Source organism: Parasteatoda tepidariorum, chromosome 10 (assembly GCF_982258835.1).
Source record: "Parasteatoda tepidariorum strain Cologne lab strain chromosome 10, Ptep-v5.0, whole genome shotgun sequence".
Classification (NCBI taxonomy): domain Eukaryota; kingdom Metazoa; phylum Arthropoda; class Arachnida; order Araneae; family Theridiidae; genus Parasteatoda; species Parasteatoda tepidariorum.
Window position 1 is genome coordinate 77008605 of NC_141764.1, and position 20547 is coordinate 77029151.

Sequence of the window (20547 nt, forward strand, 5' to 3'; positions counted from 1 at the left end):
ATATATGGTGAAATAATTGAAATCTTTGTGAAAGAATATAGTATGTGTTATTTAAGATAATTATTACTTGACGGGCTTGGCTTACTTGAATGGAAAGAGCAGCTGCTAACGTAAACAAATGTCATGTTTCAACAATCAATCAAGATCTAGTTACCCACAATACGTCATTCGTAAGTATCCTATTGTCAGATGATAGAAAACCACAACTCTAGTCGTTAATGGACATCAGTATAGGCAGAAAGGTATGGGCAAGATTCATAGACATGCAATCATTTCAGTTGTTTGTTGATAATAGCCATTAAATTACAATAGGTTTTTAACGCCAGATTTCAAAAGGGCACCTATAAATAAAAGAAGCCCAGTTTCGGTGATCGTTGCCCCATACGTCATGAAAATTATCTCTTAAAATGCTGTGCTGGTTTCAAGCGTTAGTATAATTTAACATGCAAGCTATAATGTAATTTCTAGAAAAAATATGAGGTATAATTATAAAATTACGTATCTTATTTGATTCAAATTCAACTCGTGAAAAAACAAAACATCAAATCAAAATTCTCTAGTAACAGATTATGTGTTAGATATCAATCAAAATTTTTTTTTTTATAATTTAATTCTAAATTAAGTTTTAAAATGGACCAAAAGGAAAAGGTAAAATTTGTATTTGAGAAAGAAGAGCAGGAAACGAAACCTGAAAAAGATAAAAAGATGACTTCGGCTGGTAAAACAGGAAGGAAAGAAGCACCTGAAAGCTCCGGAATGGACCAAAAGGAAAAGGTAAAATTTGTATATCAGAAGGGAGAACAGGAAACGAAACTTGAAAAAGATAAAAAGATGACTTTGGCTAGCAAGAAGCATCTAACAGGAAGGAAAGAAGCATCTGAAACGGAAGCGCAGGGAAAGGTAAAATTTGTATTTCACAAAGAAGAGGAGGAAACATCTGAAAAACCGATGTCTTTGGCTAGTGAGATTGAACAGTATCCTCTGGTATATGATGTTTTTCTTTCATAAGTGTAGTTCTAGTTCCTTTGGCAGTATAGGTTCATACTTTCTGGTATTCCAAAGATGCAGATTTCGCCAATTGAATAACACAGAAACGTTAGCTGTAAATGTGCCGTAATGTTCCAATTAGTTAAATTTTCGTCAAGGCTTTTGTCGTTAGCTCAATATAGGATTAATAATATTTTGAATATTTATTTGATAGTGAATATGGTTAATTCCCTAAACATTTTAAATTTAGACTAAAAACCTAATACTTAAGGTTCAAAAATTATAAATGCCTGAATACGGAAACGTTTTTTCAACAATTTTTAAATCAGAAGAAAAAATTCTTTTACTGATCAAAATAATTTACTGATAAGCAGTCAACTCTGATAAACTTTCCTCTCATTAGACATGCTCTGTTTGAGAGATACTCCATCTGTTTATGGATGAGTAACTATAGGCTCATTTATATCTGTATCCAAATAACATTCCTGTCCAAATCTTGCTACGTAATTTTCAATAACAAAATCTTTAAAGTAAGAAATCGGTTGAAAAGTTCCTGAGAAATAATACTTTGACAACGAACATTACACGTAGAAATTTCTCATGACTGCTCCGATAAAAATGGGCCAGTAGGAATAATTCATATAAGCAATACGTAATAGAAAGATTTGGAATTATAGTTTATAAAGTTCTTGGCATCCTTTTGGTTGCGTGCGCCTGTCCTAAAGAGGACCGAAATCGTTTTATTTGCTTTGCACAGAATATTCGCAAGTGAACGTGAATGTCAAATGCTGGGATTCGAACCTGCGTTGTCAGAGAGTTTACAATAAATATTTTTAAAATTTTTATCGTAAAATAACTCTCAGTCATAGTTGAAGTCATCGAATTAATATTTAACAGCGTAAAGAAAAGACGAACATCCTTAACGTGGACAATTATAATTGATTTTGAAAATTCTGTCTTATTAACTATGTCAATTCACCTCTTTTTTTCTTTTAAATAATTTTTACGCATAAAAATAGATAAAACTATCTTCAGTGTTAAATAAATAATCCCAAGATACTGAAGTAGTAAGTTATTACCTGATTAAAAACTTAATTCGCTTCAAAAATATGTGACTAACAAGTCACAGTCGACATGTTGCAAGCGTTTCAAAAATGGACGCTCATTTTCACGACTAGACTCGTATGAGAAGAAACAAAAGTGATTTGAAATATAAAACGCAAAGACGAAAAATGAAGATGAGAAACAGAACTAGAAAAACCACTGTCGCCGAGAGAGAAAAAAGAAGAAGAATAAAAACAGGGCAAGAAAAGCCAATAGAAGAACTGTGACCGAGGAGGGCGAATCAGGATTGTGTTCCCTTTTTATGTATTTTACATATAAATATTTATTTAACAAAATTTGATTTAATTAAAACAGAATGAGATTCACTGGTTTTTTTTTACATCATACAACTAACCCAACACAAGATTTTAAAACGAACGAATTGGTAAAAGAGCTAAAAGAAGTCCAAACTTCAATGGCTGGACGTGAATTTCAAAATGACCAGAGTATTGAACTGGCAAGTTCTGGTGACAAAACTGCACAGGAGAAATGTTCTGGTGTAGGCCAAGGCCCACCACAGACTGTCGTGCCAATGATGATGAAGTTATAAAGGATAACAATCTTTGCAAAGATTCTAGAAAGCAGCCTCCGAAGGCAATGTTTTAGGAACATGCATTTTATTCGTTCTCAAGCCACTTTTTATAACCACGCTTTACCAAATTCATTTTCTTGTCAGAGAGAGAGTAGAATCTTGTAATTAAAATTTCTGCCACTTTCCGTCTAGCTAGAGTTCTCAAATTTCAACTGGAGCTCTATGTCTGAATACAATACAAGTTTTTAGAGTTTTTTTTTTATCCACTACAGGTAGAATTTATCGCCAACAGTAATTTTGACCACTTTCCAACAAGTTACAATGTTTACATTTCAACTAGGGCTCCGTACCCGATGAAGATTTAAATTTCAATGACCTAAGTTTTCCGGCTACTAACGGGAAAACTTTTTATTTCATTTTATTTTATAACCATCGTTGAATAGTTGACCCAAATTTAAGTTTAAGATTACCAATGTTCAATTCAGTTGCCTTGCAATTATGAATCCAATTCAGAAGACAAGGGAACTTCTAGATCAGTACCCTCAGAGGTATGGAAACTTGGAAGACTTTGTGACCCCTACAGATTCCACTTACATCATTTAACGCCTGTAACGTTATTCTGCCACCTTTTTTTATAAGCAACCGGCTGGCACTGCGATTACCGGTTAGGTGGTTGTAGCATCAGCTGTTTTCTTGTCGAGGTGAGAGTACCCCATTGACTTATTAGTATTAGATGGAACAAAAATCTAATTAATATCTCTTTTTTTATACATTTTTTAATTTTTAAAAAAAAATTATTACTATTTTTAAATTCCCCCCTTGTTTTTTCCTTATTTCGTGACAGCCCTCAAATCAAGATTATCTCAGTTATTATGTGTATCAAGGGGAATGGAGACCAACGAAACCTTTACGTCCGATTGGAGCGATGTCAGGCAGCCCAGGGCCAGCGATTGTTAATTTACCATCCACAATAGGTTAGTTTTAATTTCTTTTATGGTATTTAAATTCATGTTAACATTATTTTTTCATGCATTATTTTATTTATCTAATTTAGATTAATTTAGATTTTGCTGATTCCTCGGTTCAGTGTTTTACCAATTTGATTTGTTCGTATTGTTGGGGTAAGCAGTTACAGTTTCTAACTTTGTGTATGTTTATCCAAGTGCATTGGACATTGCCAAAGTTCGTTTTATAAGTTGAAATTCGGTAATTTTGATCCACCTGACATCTTATCGACCAGGTATGCCTACCCTGTATAAAATTTAATTTCTTATGGTGGGAGGTATCACCGCACCCGTCTTACACATCCGATGTTGTGCCATCGGATTTCCAATTATTCCTATCGCTAAAAGAAATCGTTTCGAAAAGCTTGGAAATTTTGACGATGTCCAAAATACCCCCAGCAAATATTTTGCTCAAAACCAATTAGTTTTTATCGATAGAGCATCGAAAATTTTTACAATAGCTGTTCGTTAATAGCAAAAAAAAAATTGATTCAATTAATAAAAGAAAAAAGAACGTTGTTTAAATCCTTGTTTTTTAGGATAAAAACTTGTCAAAAATTTTTCTGTTTGAACTTAGTATATATAAAAAAAAGATAGACGGGAGACTTCGGTAGACATGATTCGAACACACGACATTTCGGACATGGGCCCAACACCCTACCAACTAGACAATCCTAGCTGTTTATGAAAGTTAACTACCCTAGCGGTTTATCAAAGTTAAGTATAAAAGTACTAATTGTAATTGCAAAGTATTAATTGTAAGTATAAAAGTACTAATAGTATAAAGTAATCTTTAAAAATATTAAAAAATTGCCATACTTAAAATAATTCCTATAATCTATAATTGATGCTATTTATTTTCAATGTAGGAAGTGAAGGGCATGATCCAAGTAAAACTAGAGCTCCCAGCTATAAAATGGGTCAGAGGTATGTATGAGAATTTTAAATTAATGATTTACTTTTAATGAGAGAAAAATACAACTTTGTTAAGCGAAATTTGAATTGAAAATTACATAGAAGTTACGCATATGCTACTTCTGTTAATAAATTGATTAAAAGTGTTGAAATATTATAAGAGAGATTTTGCACAATAGCTTGCCGTACACCATACTACACGTTCCGGTGTGTATGTTCAACGCAATTATAACCTGTTGCTACAGAATAATATTAAGTTTCCCACACATCTCACAACCATGGCTAATCACATAGCAGTTCTGAACAGAACTTGCGGAGAACATACGCAAGGGAGCATTGATCTGGTACTCAGACAATGAAAAAGTACCGTTTTTTGGACAAAGAGAAATATTGAAAAATAATCACGAGTCTTGTTTTTTTCCTCAAGAACTTCAAAATCGTTTATTTTGTAACCTGAATACCTGAATGAAGCTTTTTTGGGGAGATTTCCGTATCGTGATCTGTGGCAGAATAATCGCCAAGTCTTGGTAACTTCCGGACAGTAACCGGCGAGAAACTTAAAAAAAAAAAAAAAAAAAAAAAAAAAAACATCCCACAAGGAGACCAACTCGAAAGGTATAACTCGTAGCCACTCCCGGGCAAACATCTACAGGTTTTTCTAAAAAAAATTTGCAAGTTTAAAATCTATTTGGCATCTTGGCGATTGTAGTTGGCCTCAACAGATCACGATACGGAAGTATCTCCCTTTTGTTTTGTGTTTAGATGTTTTTTTCTTATAGTGAATAAATATTTTATTGAACTATATATTGCCCATTCTGGTCCAATGACTTTTGTCATCTTATCTTCTGGTAGTGGAATGAGTTCACGCTCTTAAAGTATTTGTTTCTTATTAAAAAAAAAAAAAAAAAAAAAAAAAGATTTAGGTGATTTTAGGCTTCTTCCTTCGATAGAAAAGTTTTACCGTCCAAATTTTTTTTTTTTTAAAAGACTGGATTGTTGTAGACAACCTGTTTTTCGTGGTCAGTGGTGATGCCCTTCAAAAATGGACAATTTTCTTTACTTTTGAGAAGCAAATCCCATAGGTCAATAAGATGGCACAAATTGTTTATCGTAAGAGCATTGAGAAACCCATGTGTCGTGATTTGAGGTTAAATTTAAGCTTTTCGAATGATCATGAACTGTCAAATTCGATAAATTTATTCTTTCAGGAATCTCACGAGTTGCTAGTTAATAATTTGCATAAATTAATGCCTTTATTGTGTCTTCATCAATTTCAATTGGCCTTCCAGAGCGTGGTGGATTACAACATCAAAATTGCCGGATCGAAATATCGCAAACCAAATTGAGTTTGGTGTACTGTGTTTTTCTTCCTAGAACATTATTTTTACCTTAATGATAGTACAAAAGTAAAATAAGCCTAAAGTGCAGTTTTTTACTTTCCATACTTAAAAAGGCACCGTACAAAAACCACTACTCAGAATAAATCAAACTTTTTCGCGAGCAAGTCTTGAAATAAAATTAATTTTCGAAACAGCCAAATAAAATGTTTGAAAATAGCTGCTCTGCATGAAGCTGATTTCAAACTTTATGATTCCAATGAAAGCATTGCTGAAACTATTAAGTATCATTGTTCCTACTGTGATTTACGCAATGGAACACTAAGATACAAGTGTTTGGCAGATAGTTAAAGTAATACATCTCAGAAGAGAGAAGGCCTCTGCACGGGTTACCATTAACTTCAAATACGATCCCTTAGTAATCCAAACTTAATGCCATCTTTTGTATTTTCCTCCATTGCGTAGCTTAGTAGTCCGAACGTGGTGAAATTTTTCTTATTATTACAACCTCCACTGCGCAGTTTATGTTCGTTACGTCGGCTTACTAAATTGATCCGTGCGTAAGCCTTTCTCTCTTTTAGGAGGTGTCAATTAAAATCGTAAAACTAATATGCTTTATGATAGGTTGAAGTGGAGAGACACAACTTTTGGACCGGGTCCAGGAGCTTACGATATCAACGCTATTTGCAAAGTGACTAATCAAGGGAAGGACAGCAATTTGGCTCCGAAGATCGGGACAGCAAAGAGATTCGATGATAAAGTAGACGATCGATCGCCCGGTCCAGCAGCTTATAATCGAGATGCTGGTGATAAACTTGTTTTTCCAGCATCACCAGCTTACACCATGCGCCAATCAGAGCGAGGAAAAATGAAAATACCGTTTGTTCCAGGTAATGTACTTTTGATTCGTTAATAGCAGCAACATTTGATTTTGCAAATGTCTCACTAGGTTTCAAACTTGTGTGCTATTGGTAAGAGTTTAGAATGATTGTTGATTTGTTAATAGCTGCGATATTTGATTTTGTGAGGGCCTCTCTAGGCTCCAAACTTGTGTGTTATTATTGACAGTTAAGAATGATTGTTCGTTTGTTAATAACCGCAACATTTGAGTTTTCAAATGTCTCACTAGGCTTCAAACATGATTGTTATTATTGACAGTTTAGAATGATTGTTGGTACAAACTTAATAACCCTAACAACAACTTTACCTAGGCCCCAGTTGAATGAATGAAACACATTTATTAATTCAATACAGGAAACAGGAAACAGATACAAAAATCAAAATACAGGAAACAAATAGACACAAGAAGAACTAAATTGAATGAGTTATTTTTGAATCATTAGGTCCATGTCAGTGTGACTACAGAAATGAATTTATATATTTTAATAAATAATAATAAGAAAAATAAATAAAAAACATACACGTGAAGGGAAACGTATACAAAAAAATATTGAGACATAATTATAAAATTCAAAGTTTGAAGAATGGTAAGTAAGAGCAGGATGTTTGGTTTAAAACAAGTCAAATCAATCAAAAATTTCTCAAAATATAACTAAAAAAAGATTTATATAAAAAAGATAAAGGTTATAGAGAATTTCTGTGACGAAATATCTTCGTTAAGTGAAGAAAAGTACAATTTTTAGAATTTTTTTAAAAAGACATTTAAGTTATTTGTATTTTGATTTTCAGCAGGTAGTAAACTAAAGCATTTAGACCATAATTACGGAAAACAATGTTCTTGTTAGGCATAGGTATGAAGTAAATTTGCTAAGTCTTCTACACTCTGGTTAAGAAAAGACTATTGCTGAATAGGATATAAGTAATCATCCATCGACTGCGTATAGTTCTGTTTTATTTCCTTATCAGATTATACAAATCTGCTTTCAAATCAGAAAAGAAACTTTTAAGTTAAACACGTCTGACATAAATTTAATTCGTGTTATCTTTTACGATACATATCACAGAATTATTAAAAAATGGTTGAAGTTTCGAAGTCGTATTGGAATCCTAGACTTGGCGACATATTTCGATAAATAAGAACATACGTTCTAGAAAAGAAACAAATGGCGCTTCTTATGCTCACATGCCCTTAGCAAATCAAATGCGAGATAAGGAATTTTTACTTTTGTTCTATAGAAGAAATAGTCTCCAAAAAAACAATATTTATTATTCGTTCATCATTTTTTAAAAAATGCGAATAGAAAGACGTATATTTGTTGTGATTTTTACATTTATAAATTGACAATTTTTATTATTTGTTAATTGATTATTCAATTAGTTTTGTTGTGCTCATTTCACATGATTTAAGAAAGCGAGCAAAAAGAAGGCTGTGCACGTCGTTTCAAGAGTTGGCGATGTTAGTATACGTTCGAGCTGGGAGCTTGGCATTGATTTGGCGGACACTTAAATGATAACAGGCTCTCTCTATAGAGATAATGGTTTTTTTCTTAACTTGGTGCAGAGTATAATGCTATAGTCCTGTCTATTTTCCTACAAAAGATGTGGACGTAGTTTGACATGCATTGTTTAGTGATCTGACGTTTGACATGTAGACATAGTTGATGTAGAGATAGGTGAAAAGATGGGGACATAGTTTGACATGCATTGTTTAGTGATCTGACGCCTTAAATGTAGACATAGTTAACCTTTTCCGGGGGGCTGTGACAGCAGTTGTCACATCTGATCTTGGGATCCTGTGGTGGGCATGTGACACTTTCAGCGAAAGAATAGGGGAAAAAATCTCCTCCTCAGTTAAGAGACAGGATCAAGTTACAGTGGGATTTGTTTTATTGTTTTAGTCACTACGAGAGGTCTCACCTTTTTAAGTTAAGGGGAGAAAAGTTTTTTTACATTTTCCACGTATCTTCAAACATCTATTCCAAGTTCGGGTACATTTTTGTTTGTCTGTCGTTTTCTTAGGTCTTTTTTAGTCAGTTTCATTATTGTTATTTTTTTGTACAAATTTTTTCGTTCTAGTTGTGAGTTATATTTTGAATAAATTAATTTCTTTATTACAAATATAATTTAACGAATATTTTCAATTGTATGTAAAAGATATGGAATAATCAGAATCGAAAAGCGTTCTTTTAAGTAAATTAAATCAAATTGAAATGAAATATCAAAGCAATATATTTTACATAAACTCAAATAAATAGTTTTTTTTTAGGTTATGTTTTAAATTCGTGTTATTAATATAGTTATTGGAATTTTGAAATTTTGCTTATAATTCCTGCAGTTAAAAAAAATTTTCTTACATGATTTTAAATAAATATCTGCATTTCCGAAGAAAAATATATATACTTAATTACTACGTAAGAGTATTTACACTTTTGGATACATAAATATTTTAAATGTCACATTTATAAATATATAATTTATAATTACTAATGTATTTTCTATGTTTAAGAAATTGAAATCAAAAACGCTATTTTTAACTTTCTTAAGAAAACCATTTTCCTTTTGTGGCAATTTTCATTTTTCTTTCCTTCTTTCTACACACAGTATAACTTTCAGTTATAGTTCCTAGAAATTCTTTTAATATCTCAGTTTTGTATCTTTTTATAAGATTGAAGCTAAATTTTTGAACAATAAAATTCTACAAATCTCTTACATGAGTAAGTTGAAGTCAATTGTGAATGACTATGTTTTTCAAAAAAAATGTAAAAATGCTAGGGAAAAAAATTATATATGCTATGCAGTTTCTATAAAGTGCTTACTTTTCATGATATTTGCAGCAAAATAAAAGAAATGAGCCCGATTGTTATATGTTAATCATTTGCAACTGAAGCACATTAACTGAAATATTTATGAGTTTTCGCATTTTTGGAACTATTTTAAAAAGACATAAAGGAAGTTGAAGAAAAGTTTTGTTTGAAATTTAGAACGCATATTAGATTCTAACTAAGAGTTAAAGGGATAAATGTGCTAAGAATCGTGTTTTAAATTTAGAGTTCGGTAAACGCATAAGATATTTCTTAAAGGAATGATATAAACTATTATAAACTATTTTGAAAATTAATTCAAAATTTTTTTTATGTTTATTTTTAAATAATTAACAAAGTTATTATAGTTTATAATTTTTTAAGAAATCTTAAAAATTTATAAAATAAGAAGAATTTATTTGATAACATAATTTTCAATCGAAATGATCTTACTTTCTTAACAAGAGAGGATCTTTCAAATTAGCCGGGAGTTAGGGCAAAATTATCCTCATTTACCTTGCTATCTTATTTCATTATTATTATCAATAATAATAATAACAATAATAAATAAATCATTCTGCTGAATAAAGAAAAAAAATATTTATCATTTATTGAAATGACCGGTATTTTTCATAAGTCGACAGCTCAAAAAGATGAAAATAAAATAATTCAGTCAAAGAGTTAATACCAAATTAAATTTCCTATATTTTCTTTTCCATTGGCTATGACTTAAATCCATTCACTAATAACTCAGACTGAAGAGACCTGTCTACAAAAATATGACATTACAATTATTTATGTTCTTTCCTAAGATTTAGTATCTTTCGATAAGATATTAAATTTTCAGCAATGTTACAAATATTTATAAATTAAAATATTGATATTTATACTGTATAATATAGATATTTATAATTAAATGAATTAAGACCACGAAAAAAAACTCTTCATGCATATAAAAATTGATTCAAAGAAAAGTCGATTTTACTCGCGAACAAAACGGTTTTTCCGCATTATGACCCGATTTCACGGCATGATAACTCTCAGGAAGAACTGATTTCACACTTAAAACATATATATCCCCATACATATATAAATCCCCAAAATGCAAGAGAGGAAGATCTGTCCATTATTTACTTGAAAAATGGATATGGACCAAGCTTTTCCCTTTGGTCCTCAAAATTTCCGACGTTTTTTAACTCAATAAAAGAGTGTTTATTATCACTGTGCACCTCATTAGTTTGTTTATTTTTTGCGAAAACATGTAAATAAACCAATCGTTTTAATATGGCATCAAAGAGCTTATAAAAAAATAGATATAACTTTAATAACTGATTTAAATAACGCCAGCGATACCAAACTGAAATTTTCAAAAACTGAGTTACCCGTTGAAACAATATTCCAAAGAACAAAGTTTTTTTTAACTATTCTTCAAATGTGTTATAATACTTCTACATTTTAAACAGTAAAGTGTTTAAATGTTTCAAAATACGTTGAAAGTATTAATGTAAAGCAATGACACACTACAATTACACTAATTTTAAAGTAAATATATGATGAAAAATATTTGATAGAACGAAAAAAAAACTTTTTAAACAACCTTTAATAGTAATCAAACGTGAGAAAGATAAAAGATTCAATAAAATTATTTTCATGATGGAGATTTTAATTGTTAATATAGTTTAAAATAGGTATTGACATTGTAATTTATAATTTTCTTTTTTATTTGTCCTATATGTATATATATATATATATATATATATATATATATATATATATATATATATATATATATATATATATATATATATATATATATATATATATATATATATATATATATATATATATATATATATATATATATATATATATATATATTCCTGGATTTTTTGTACATATCTTTTACATACAATTGAAAATATTCGTTAAATTATATTTGTAATAAAGAAATTAATTTATTCAAAATATAACTCACAACTAGAACGAAAAAATTTGTACAAAAAAATAACAATAATGAAACTGACTAAAAAAGACCTAAGAAAACGACAGACAAACAAAAATGTACCCAAACTTGGAATAGATGTTTGAAGATACGTGGAAAATGTAAAAAAACTTTTCTCCCCTTAACTTAAAAAGGTGAGACCTCTCGTAGTGACTAAAACAATAAAACAAATCCCACTGTAACTTGATCCTGTCTCTTAACTGAGGAGGAGATTTTTTCCCCTATTCTTTCGCTGAAAGTGTCACATGCCCACCACAGGATCCCAAGATCAGATGTGACAACTGCTGTCACAGCCCCCCGGAAAAGGTTAAATATCACGTAGCTTATTTGTACTAGTTATATAGCCCTCATCCCAGCCTGATTAACTAAAATAAATGTTAGAGTGTTCTCAGATATAACATGAAGTTAAAAGAAATTTAGTATTTACTTTAAATTTTAAATAATACAATCCACTGAAGATAAATCTTAAATTTATTGTTATGTAATTTGCATGCGGGTTCCATTTTAAGTTTGAAAATCAATATGTGCACTCAACTATTATATCGTGGTTATGGGTTTTAACTTCTTACATCTACACCTTAATTCTTTTATGTAAGTTTAAGGCATTATTGGTTTAACTAATGTTTCAACATTTCTTTTCTGTTATCTATCATGCTATCGCTCTTATTTTTCATTTTAATAAACTATACTTTTGTAGTATATTGTCCTGCAGAGGTTGGGTAGGCTGATAAGATGAGAGTAAATCTATATTTAATTTCCTGGAATAGAATTTGAATGTTTATATATTTTGGTTTTAAAGGCAATATTAGAGGGACCGGAAAGTAAAGTAGTTTCGGTGCATTACATATTCGTTAATCTTAAAAGCCAATTTATTTTTCCCCTGATCCATTTATATTCATTTTTGATCCGGAATTAAAAGGTTGTTGATAACGAGGGTGAATACATTATTGATTAAAAATAAAATCTCGATAACAAATATCAAATGCGTCGAAACGACATTACTTTCCAGTCCCCCTAATATAATGGTAAGCCATATTATCAAATGGGTCAATATTTCCTTATGGGTCATAAGCTCCCTGATTTCCATATAGGCAATTTGATGTCTTTTGTGATTGCACTATTATCTTTATTTTATTTTACTTAATAACCGCCGTGAAACAGCCGACCCAATTTTATGGGTTTACCACTATCTATGTTCAAGTCCGTAGCCTTGTAATTTTGAGCCCAATCCAGAAGACAAGGGAACTCCTGGATCAAGCATTGGGACTAACTAGTCTTCATGGAGGACTTTTAACGATGGAACTAACCCGTATTTGCATTATATGGAGAGGAAAACCACGAAAACCTCTCACAATTAACCAATCGGCAAGAAGATTCTAACCCGCGATCTGCCAAACACTCAAGAATATTTTACGTCAGCTCAGTGTTTTGTGCGAGTCTGGAGCAAAATTCGGGCTGGGATTCAAGCTTGGCTCACATCATTGAGAGGCGTATGCTCTGTCCCCTGAGCTACCGTGGCTGTCCAATTTTTATTAACTTTAAAAAAAAGTTTTGAAAGCAAAAATCAAGCCATTCCTAATTGTAACAGATATCATCGTTCATATTATCGTTCGTTCGTCTTGTTCTATCTCTAACGAAGTTTCAGAATTAAAACTATTCCGATCCGAACAGTGTTAAATTTTTTTTTCTCCGTAAATATCGACAGCCACCATTCCTTATATGATTCAATTTCACAAAACCTCCCTTGGTTAGCCCGATGGCAAAAGGATTCTAACCTATCATACAATTACCAGCATAGATAGAAGGATATTCTTACGTCAGCACCGTGGTCGGTGCGAGCCGGGAGTAGAATTCGTATTAGCCAGAGACCGCTGGTATTTGAACCTGATTGGCCTTATTGAACAGCGAACCCTCTAGCTCTATCTCCTGATCAACCGTGGCTCTGTACTATTATCTTGGAGGGATTTCAGAAGCTTGGGTTTGGAAACAATGCAGAACATTTTGATCTAAAAAATTTCCCTTTTATAGAAACTGTAGCAAAAGCCGCGATGGCTCAGGGGATAGAGCGTTCACCTTCCAATGCGCCGAAACGGGTTCGAACCCAGTCGATACGAATTCCGCATCCGGCATGCACCGACCTCAGTGCTACCGTGAAATATCCTCATTTGTAGATGGATCATGGTCTGGAGTCCCCTTGCCGCCAGGCTAACAGTGGGAGGTTCTCGTAATCTTCCTCTCCATGCAACGCAAATGTAGGTTAGCTCATTCAAAAAGTCCTCCACGAAGGCAAATTTCTCCATACTCGATCCAGGAGTTCCCTTGTCTTCAGGATTGGGTTCAAAATCACAAGGCTACGGAGTTGAACATTAGTAGACGCAAACCCATAAAATTGGGTCGGCTGTTCAACGACGGTTATAAAATAAAATAAAAACTGCAGCAAATTACACCATTTCGCCAAGCAGTATATGAAACTGGAAAGGAAAAACAATGGAATGCAAATTAATAAAAAAAAACTATTTTGGCATTAATTGTTTACTAAAACAAACAATAAAGTATTTTTCTTGAGAAATTTTTGTGAGAAAAATTTAAAGGCTCATTTTAGTTTGGTGATAATAGTAAGAGTGTCAGAAAACTGATCGTACAATGAAAAACAAAATCTTGATATGAGAATGCATAAATTTATTTCTAATTTCGTCCGGAGCAAAAAAATCTGACAAAGTTACCGTACTGTGTATAATGGCATTTCTGGTACAATAACCCACCGTAATTCTGATTAATAAAGTCAAAATATGCGGTATTTAATCCATTCATTTGGTAATTTTTCCATTCATATAGTAGCGGTTTTCAGGAAATCCTGGTTTTCGAAATTACAGTTCTTATTACCACACATAAAATAAAAAATACAAATCTGAAAACTAAATTTAACCGAATTAATGTCTTTTATGCCATGCTTTAAGGTATCATGATAAAATGCATACATTTTATCACATTTACCAAATTTTATCACACTTTATAATACCATATTTTATTGTTAATATTACTAAACTCATTACCAAAGTGCTGCGATAAAAATTACTGAGCTTTTCAGTGTTCTCATAGAGCCATGATTGCAAATTTTACCTTATTTAGAAAATTTTGACCACATTTTTTTCTCTGAGCGTAAATCTATATTCTTCTATATGATCACTTTTAATTTTTCAAATTTAACATAATTTTTTTCCGCCCAAAAATGGATTATATATTGCAGTAGAATAAATATCGTTAGGTTGACTACATTTTTTGTTTATTTTTCCAGCTCCAAATGCTTATATGCTTCCATCGTCAATTGGTTTTGGAAAATCTCCCTACGTCACAGGCCCAGCATATTCAATGGGAAAAGCAGAAAGAACACCTGATGCCAAACTAGATCAAGTAAATTAAAAAAAAAAAAAACAACAACTTATGATTTTAATATATTTCGTGGTTTTTTCTCCTCTGTTTGTTTTCTAAAGATACTGGCAATCATGTACTTGCAAGCGACGTCATGCGTGGATATCGATCCTGTTTGGTTGCTGAATCGTGGCATTTGTTTATGCAACGATTTAGCAACCAATCAGGTTTGACACCTACGCATAACGTCACCTGAAGGTACCCTATTAATTCTGATCCAAAAATTTATTCGTTATTATAATCAACCAAACCTAATAACTGTAACGTTAACACGCCGTCTTGTTAACACACAACCAGTTGATATCAGCTAACTTCGTCTTCTCGAGTTCCAGTTTCCCAATTCTAGATTTTAGAATTTAACTCAAACGTTTTAACGTCTTTTTTTACATGGTGTGTACATTACAAATATAATTATAACCGCCACATTGATATAAATTTCCCCCCGTTTACTTGTTATAGGTTTTTTAACGGTTTGATGATATTTTTAATACTCTATTATGCAGGTATAGATTTATTTTATATGGTACACCATTGTATTCAATGTTTCGATACATACATATATATATATATATATATATATATATATATATATATATATATATATATATATATATATATATATATATATATATATATATATATATATATATATATATATATATATATATATATATATATATATATATTTAAATTTATGCTGAATGTGATTAATTTTGTGACTGTGTAATGCGCTGATTCAAATGTATTTCATATTTTTTTTTTCAAACACGTTAGATATCAGGAGAGCCAAACTTAAGTAACACATTCTAATTTATCGTGCTCCGTAGTTTTATTTTCATTCATTAGAAAGGCTTAGTTGTTTTCTTTTTTAAGATGTCTTAGAAATTTTACTATGTTAGATAGTAACTTAGAAGGAAGGTACCTGAAATGTCATTTCGAATACCTGAAATGTCACTCGCAAATCGTGTTAATTCTTTGTTTAGAAATACTTCCTTGAGGGAGATAAATGGATTGTTTTTGCTTTCTTCGACATAATTATAAGGATATTTTTTTAATCTAAATTTTCGTTTTTAATTTCATTTAATTTACACCTAATTTACATTTTAACTACATTGTACTGCTGCGCAAAAAAAGGGACCATCCTGAATAACTTTTGATCTAATGATTGGATCTTCACATTCCAGGATTCAATTTTAATGACTCGAGGATGTGACTGCAAATATGCCAACTAGTAATCTCAGATGGCATTTTAAGTTACGAAATCAGACACGAAAACGTACTTTCTCTGAATAAATATATCATTTTTTCGACGGATTCGGATTTCTAACCCCTAAAATATCAGGGGTAGCCGCAATCTGGGAAATAGGGCTCCGATAGTTTCGTCAAGAGAGATCTCCAAAGTTTGGACTACTTAATGTTAATTTTTCAATTTGCTTAAAAAGCTCTCGCGATGTGGTTATATACTCAAAAAAGTAAAATTAACATTAAGGGGTTCAAACTTTGAATAGCTCTCCTGACCTGACTATGAGGACCATATTTTCCAAATTGTGGTTACACCCTATATTGTGGGAGTCAGAAATCCGAATCCACCGAAAAAAAGGCATGTTTATTCAGAGAAAGGGCATTTCTACATCTGATTTCGTGACTTAAAATATCGTCTACACTAATTAAGTAGCATATTTGAAGTCACCCCCTCGAACGATTAAGATGGAATCCGAGAACGTGAATAACCTATTAGATCAAAAGTTATTCAGGGTGTTAACTTCTTTGGTGCACTGTACACTGCAAAAAAATTTAGTGTACGCCAAAAATGGGGACATCTACTTTACACCTAAATGTTGTAGTGAAACGCAATATATAACTCTTGGATCTAGTATTTTATTGAGCCAATGACCTTTTACACCACTTATTGTAAAGTAGATGCCACCATTCTTGTTGTTTAATAACACTGAAATTTATGATTGCAGTAAGATTAGATGCACATTAGAGTCAGTAAAGTTATTTTTGTATTGCAATATAATGGTAAGAATCATTAATTTAGAATGCATATATACACTAATTCTTGAAATAAAATTAGTTTGTAAATCAAACACCTGTTAAAAACACTGAGAGAATCTTAAGACGAATACAAACTTAGCCTAACTGAATGGAAGGGAATGGAAATTATACATTATAAAATAATCTAATACAGTTCTCAGAGATTTAAAAAATATAATATATTTATACTTCTTACACAACAGAAAACAGAACTGTAACCCGGAATAAAGTGTTCCTTGATTCAATTTTTTTGTGTTGTTTAACATTGTGTTAGAAGCGATATAACACCACCGTTTTTACAGTTTAATGTTTTTTTATGTATTCTTATTTATTTAATAAATCTTAGAACAATATTAGCTTAAAATCAATTTATATTCGTTGATCTCTATTGAACTAGTTTTGTTCTATAAGTTATTAAATAATTGCTCGGTAATTTGGCACTGGGGAGCAATTTTTTTGCTTTGTTTTGTGTTGCATGATTTTTTTTTATTTAAAAGATCGTATATACTTTTCTATCGTTGATTTCAAACTTACAATCGGTTCCAAGTCGCTGGTTTTGTAATGGCATTTTTTATTTATTTTTCATAGAAATTTACTAGCAACCCCTTAACGATCGGTTAAATCAATAAAATTTCAATTCAAGAAAACGGTCATAAGAGTGCCTATTTTTAATAGTAGATGCTGATAGATTAGTGCTGATATCTTGTTTAAAATAACCTAACTATCTACAATTACCTTAAAAATATCCTGGTTCTGCCATCTGGTGTGCAAAATGAGAAATAGAATGTTTTCCGGGGCAAAAGGAATGAAATAGCTTTATTCACATTGACGCGTTACTACTGAACACTCCAGTTCGGAAATTTCACGGGAGCGAGAAATAGAGGGCGAAACCACACCCCGTCATTTTCACGGGAGCGAGAAGGAGGGGGGTTAAAAATGTTATGTAAGACAAGGGGTCGCATAAATGTTTTAAAAAAAACTTCAAGGGGAGTTAAGAAAGCATCAACCTCATTATGAACAGTTTTTTCGTGTGCTCCTGAACTGATAATAATAGGGAAGTGTCCCTAGCTACGTACTATGACATTTCCAAGCATGGATTTGTATGCAATTTTTATCCTGATGATGTGCTCTAATTTCTCTCAAAGCTTGTCGCAAGATTTATCTGACCCCCTGTTATATATAACGTTTTTGAATTTGTACATTTCGACAAAAAATAGAGTTAAAACGTCATTAAAATATATATATATATGTTTAAGAGCAAAGCTAATTCTATATTTGAAATCCAAACAAGCGAATTAAACAAGATCAAATATTTGTATTAGATTAAAAAGAATATTTATCTATATATATTTTTTAAAATTTTGCAAGTTTTCAAAAAACGTTTTTTTTTTTTAAATTTTCAAATTTGGCAGGATTTTTTCATAGAGATGTATTTTATTAAAATCAAATAATTCTTTTTTTTTTGAAAATTTTATTCTTTTAGTCCAAATTACGCAGCATTTGAGAGCATTTTTCAATTGCAAAAAAATTACATCATAAACGTTTTTAATTTTCTTAAGACTGTGGCTTTTTTTTCCTACTAACGTTTCAAGGCACATTCACAGTTGCAATAGATGGCGCTGTTTAAAGATGAACAAAATCTAAACAAGCAGTTAGGGAAAACTCTCATAGAATCACAACACTTATGAGAATAGCTTATAATTCACTAAAAAAGCGTTATTTAAAATAACGAAAGAACTTTCGTAAATTAGCCTTAAACAGATATACAAAAATCCATTCAAGTATTTTTTAAAATATTCATTCTCTAAACTTTTCAACTGTCATTGCTATGTATGTCTTTACTCTTAATGTCATTAATATTGCTGTGATTGTTGTAATTTTAGAATCCGGGACCAGCTGCATATATGTTACCATCGACCAATGTTAATATGGCAAAGAGTCCAGGATTTTACATGGGTGTTAAATTTCCATTGCCCTCTGGAATCAGTTCTTCACCTGGCCCTGCTGCATACAGTTCTCATTTGGTCAGTTGAACATTTAATTATAATTTATAGATAATTAAAAGTTTGAATTATAATTTATGTTATATCAGTTGAATTATAATGTTAATTTATAGTGTTACATTATAGTTATAGTGAGATATCGTGTTTAAGGTGATGTAAACTGTGAAACAATTTGTTTTTGAGATAAAAATGCATTTAAAGGCTTGAAGTCTATCAACTGTTATTACCTAGCTCAACAACCGTTATAGATTGAATTGCAAACAGAAGTAAAGTATTTTTAGAAAGTTGAGAGTACAGGAATTCTAAATTTAAAATTAACTCAATTTCGAAAATTTTGCCCAGAATCGTGTTTTTGCACTAGTCAGATATAGTTTGTCAAAAATAAGAACTCCTCCAGACGTTCGTCTGGACCTGTGGCGGTGACTATGGCAACGAGGTATGACTATTTCAAGTAGGGGTGCGGTGTCCCTGTTTTAGAGTGATTTCGGATTGGTTCGGCTAGAGAAAGGGAATATATTCAGTCTATTGTGTTAGTCCTAGAGTGAAGCTGCCCTCCTTAATATGCGCCATTCTTGTTTCCATAGCACCAGACGGACTTAGACTTTGTTTCGGGAGGAGTTCTTAGTTTAGACAAACTATACCTTAAAATTTCATTAATATATCAACAAGAGAAAAGGCTTAATATGATGTCTAGTGTTTTACTTCTTTTATTCTACTCCAACTAAAGTTTTAATTTTATTTCAGGTGAAATTCGACAAATACAGCACACCAAGAATCACATTTGGAATACGGCATTCACCTTACCAAGCTTACCCTGGATTTGCAGCAGGAAACTAGTATAAAAAGTAGTTATATAGGACTTACATTAATCAATTCATCATTTTAACAGAATAATTTTATATTGTGCATGCTTGATTTCATAATAAAGTACAATTTTAATCTTTGAGAAGTGACATTGTAGAAACTTTTAGTGGGTCCTAACACTTTACACCAAAAAGTATTACTCCAAAAACAAACTATTTTACACTAAAAGTGTTGTAGTGAAGCACCAGAGATAATTTTTGTTGTAATTTGGCGTCAGCGCCAGTCGATCTTTTCCAAGCAAAATGGCGTGTTTAAGTTGAGCTAAGTTTCTCCACGTAAGTTAGAATATTAATTAATGGGAAGTTAATTAAATACAGCAATTTTACAGGGCAAGTTACAAAATTTGAGCGAAATCGGACAAATAGTTCTTGAGAAATCGAAATTTAAAAACATGGCTTTTTTTAAATTTGATTTCTCGGGAACTATTCGACCGATATCCCTCACATTTTGTGTTTTGCCATGTAAAATTACAATAAAATGATGTAAGAAATTGTATGCCTTACAAATTAAAAATTTTTTCGACCGTTTTTACATAAAATAATAACAATCAATAAATATTTACTAAAAGTTATATTTTGGATGGAATTATCTACGAATGAAAAAATTTTATTATTGTGTGCAAGAATTTTTGA

General features: G+C 31.4%; 1 protein-coding gene across 1 annotated transcript; it reads left to right on the forward strand.

The window, feature by feature from the left end:
* The first annotated feature begins 530 nt into the window (after positions 1 to 530).
* On the forward strand, positions 531 to 19998 carry LOC107437059 (ciliary microtubule associated protein 1A). Its single transcript, XM_043043438.3, has 7 exons — positions 531 to 984; positions 3468 to 3597; positions 4497 to 4554; positions 6504 to 6769; positions 14878 to 14993; positions 18932 to 19072; positions 19796 to 19998. The coding sequence occupies exons 1-7, from the start codon at positions 631 to 633 to the stop codon at positions 19886 to 19888; spliced, it is 1158 nt and encodes a 385-aa protein (XP_042899372.2). The 5' UTR covers positions 531 to 630; the 3' UTR covers positions 19889 to 19998.
* Positions 19999 to 20547: the final 549 nt, after the last annotated feature.

Excerpts from the sequence above, each read along its gene's own strand:
- LOC107437059 (XM_043043438.3), top strand. The coding sequence starts at position 631 with ATGGACCAAAAGGAAAAGGTAAAATTTGTATTTGAGAAAGAAGAGCAG. Across the intron at positions 4,555-6,503 it reads AGCTATAAAATGGGTCAGAG|GTTGAAGTGGAGAGACACAA; the intron begins GTATGTATGAGA and ends GCTTTATGATAG. Across the intron at positions 6,770-14,877 it reads GAAAATACCGTTTGTTCCAG|CTCCAAATGCTTATATGCTT; the intron begins GTAATGTACTTT and ends TTATTTTTCCAG.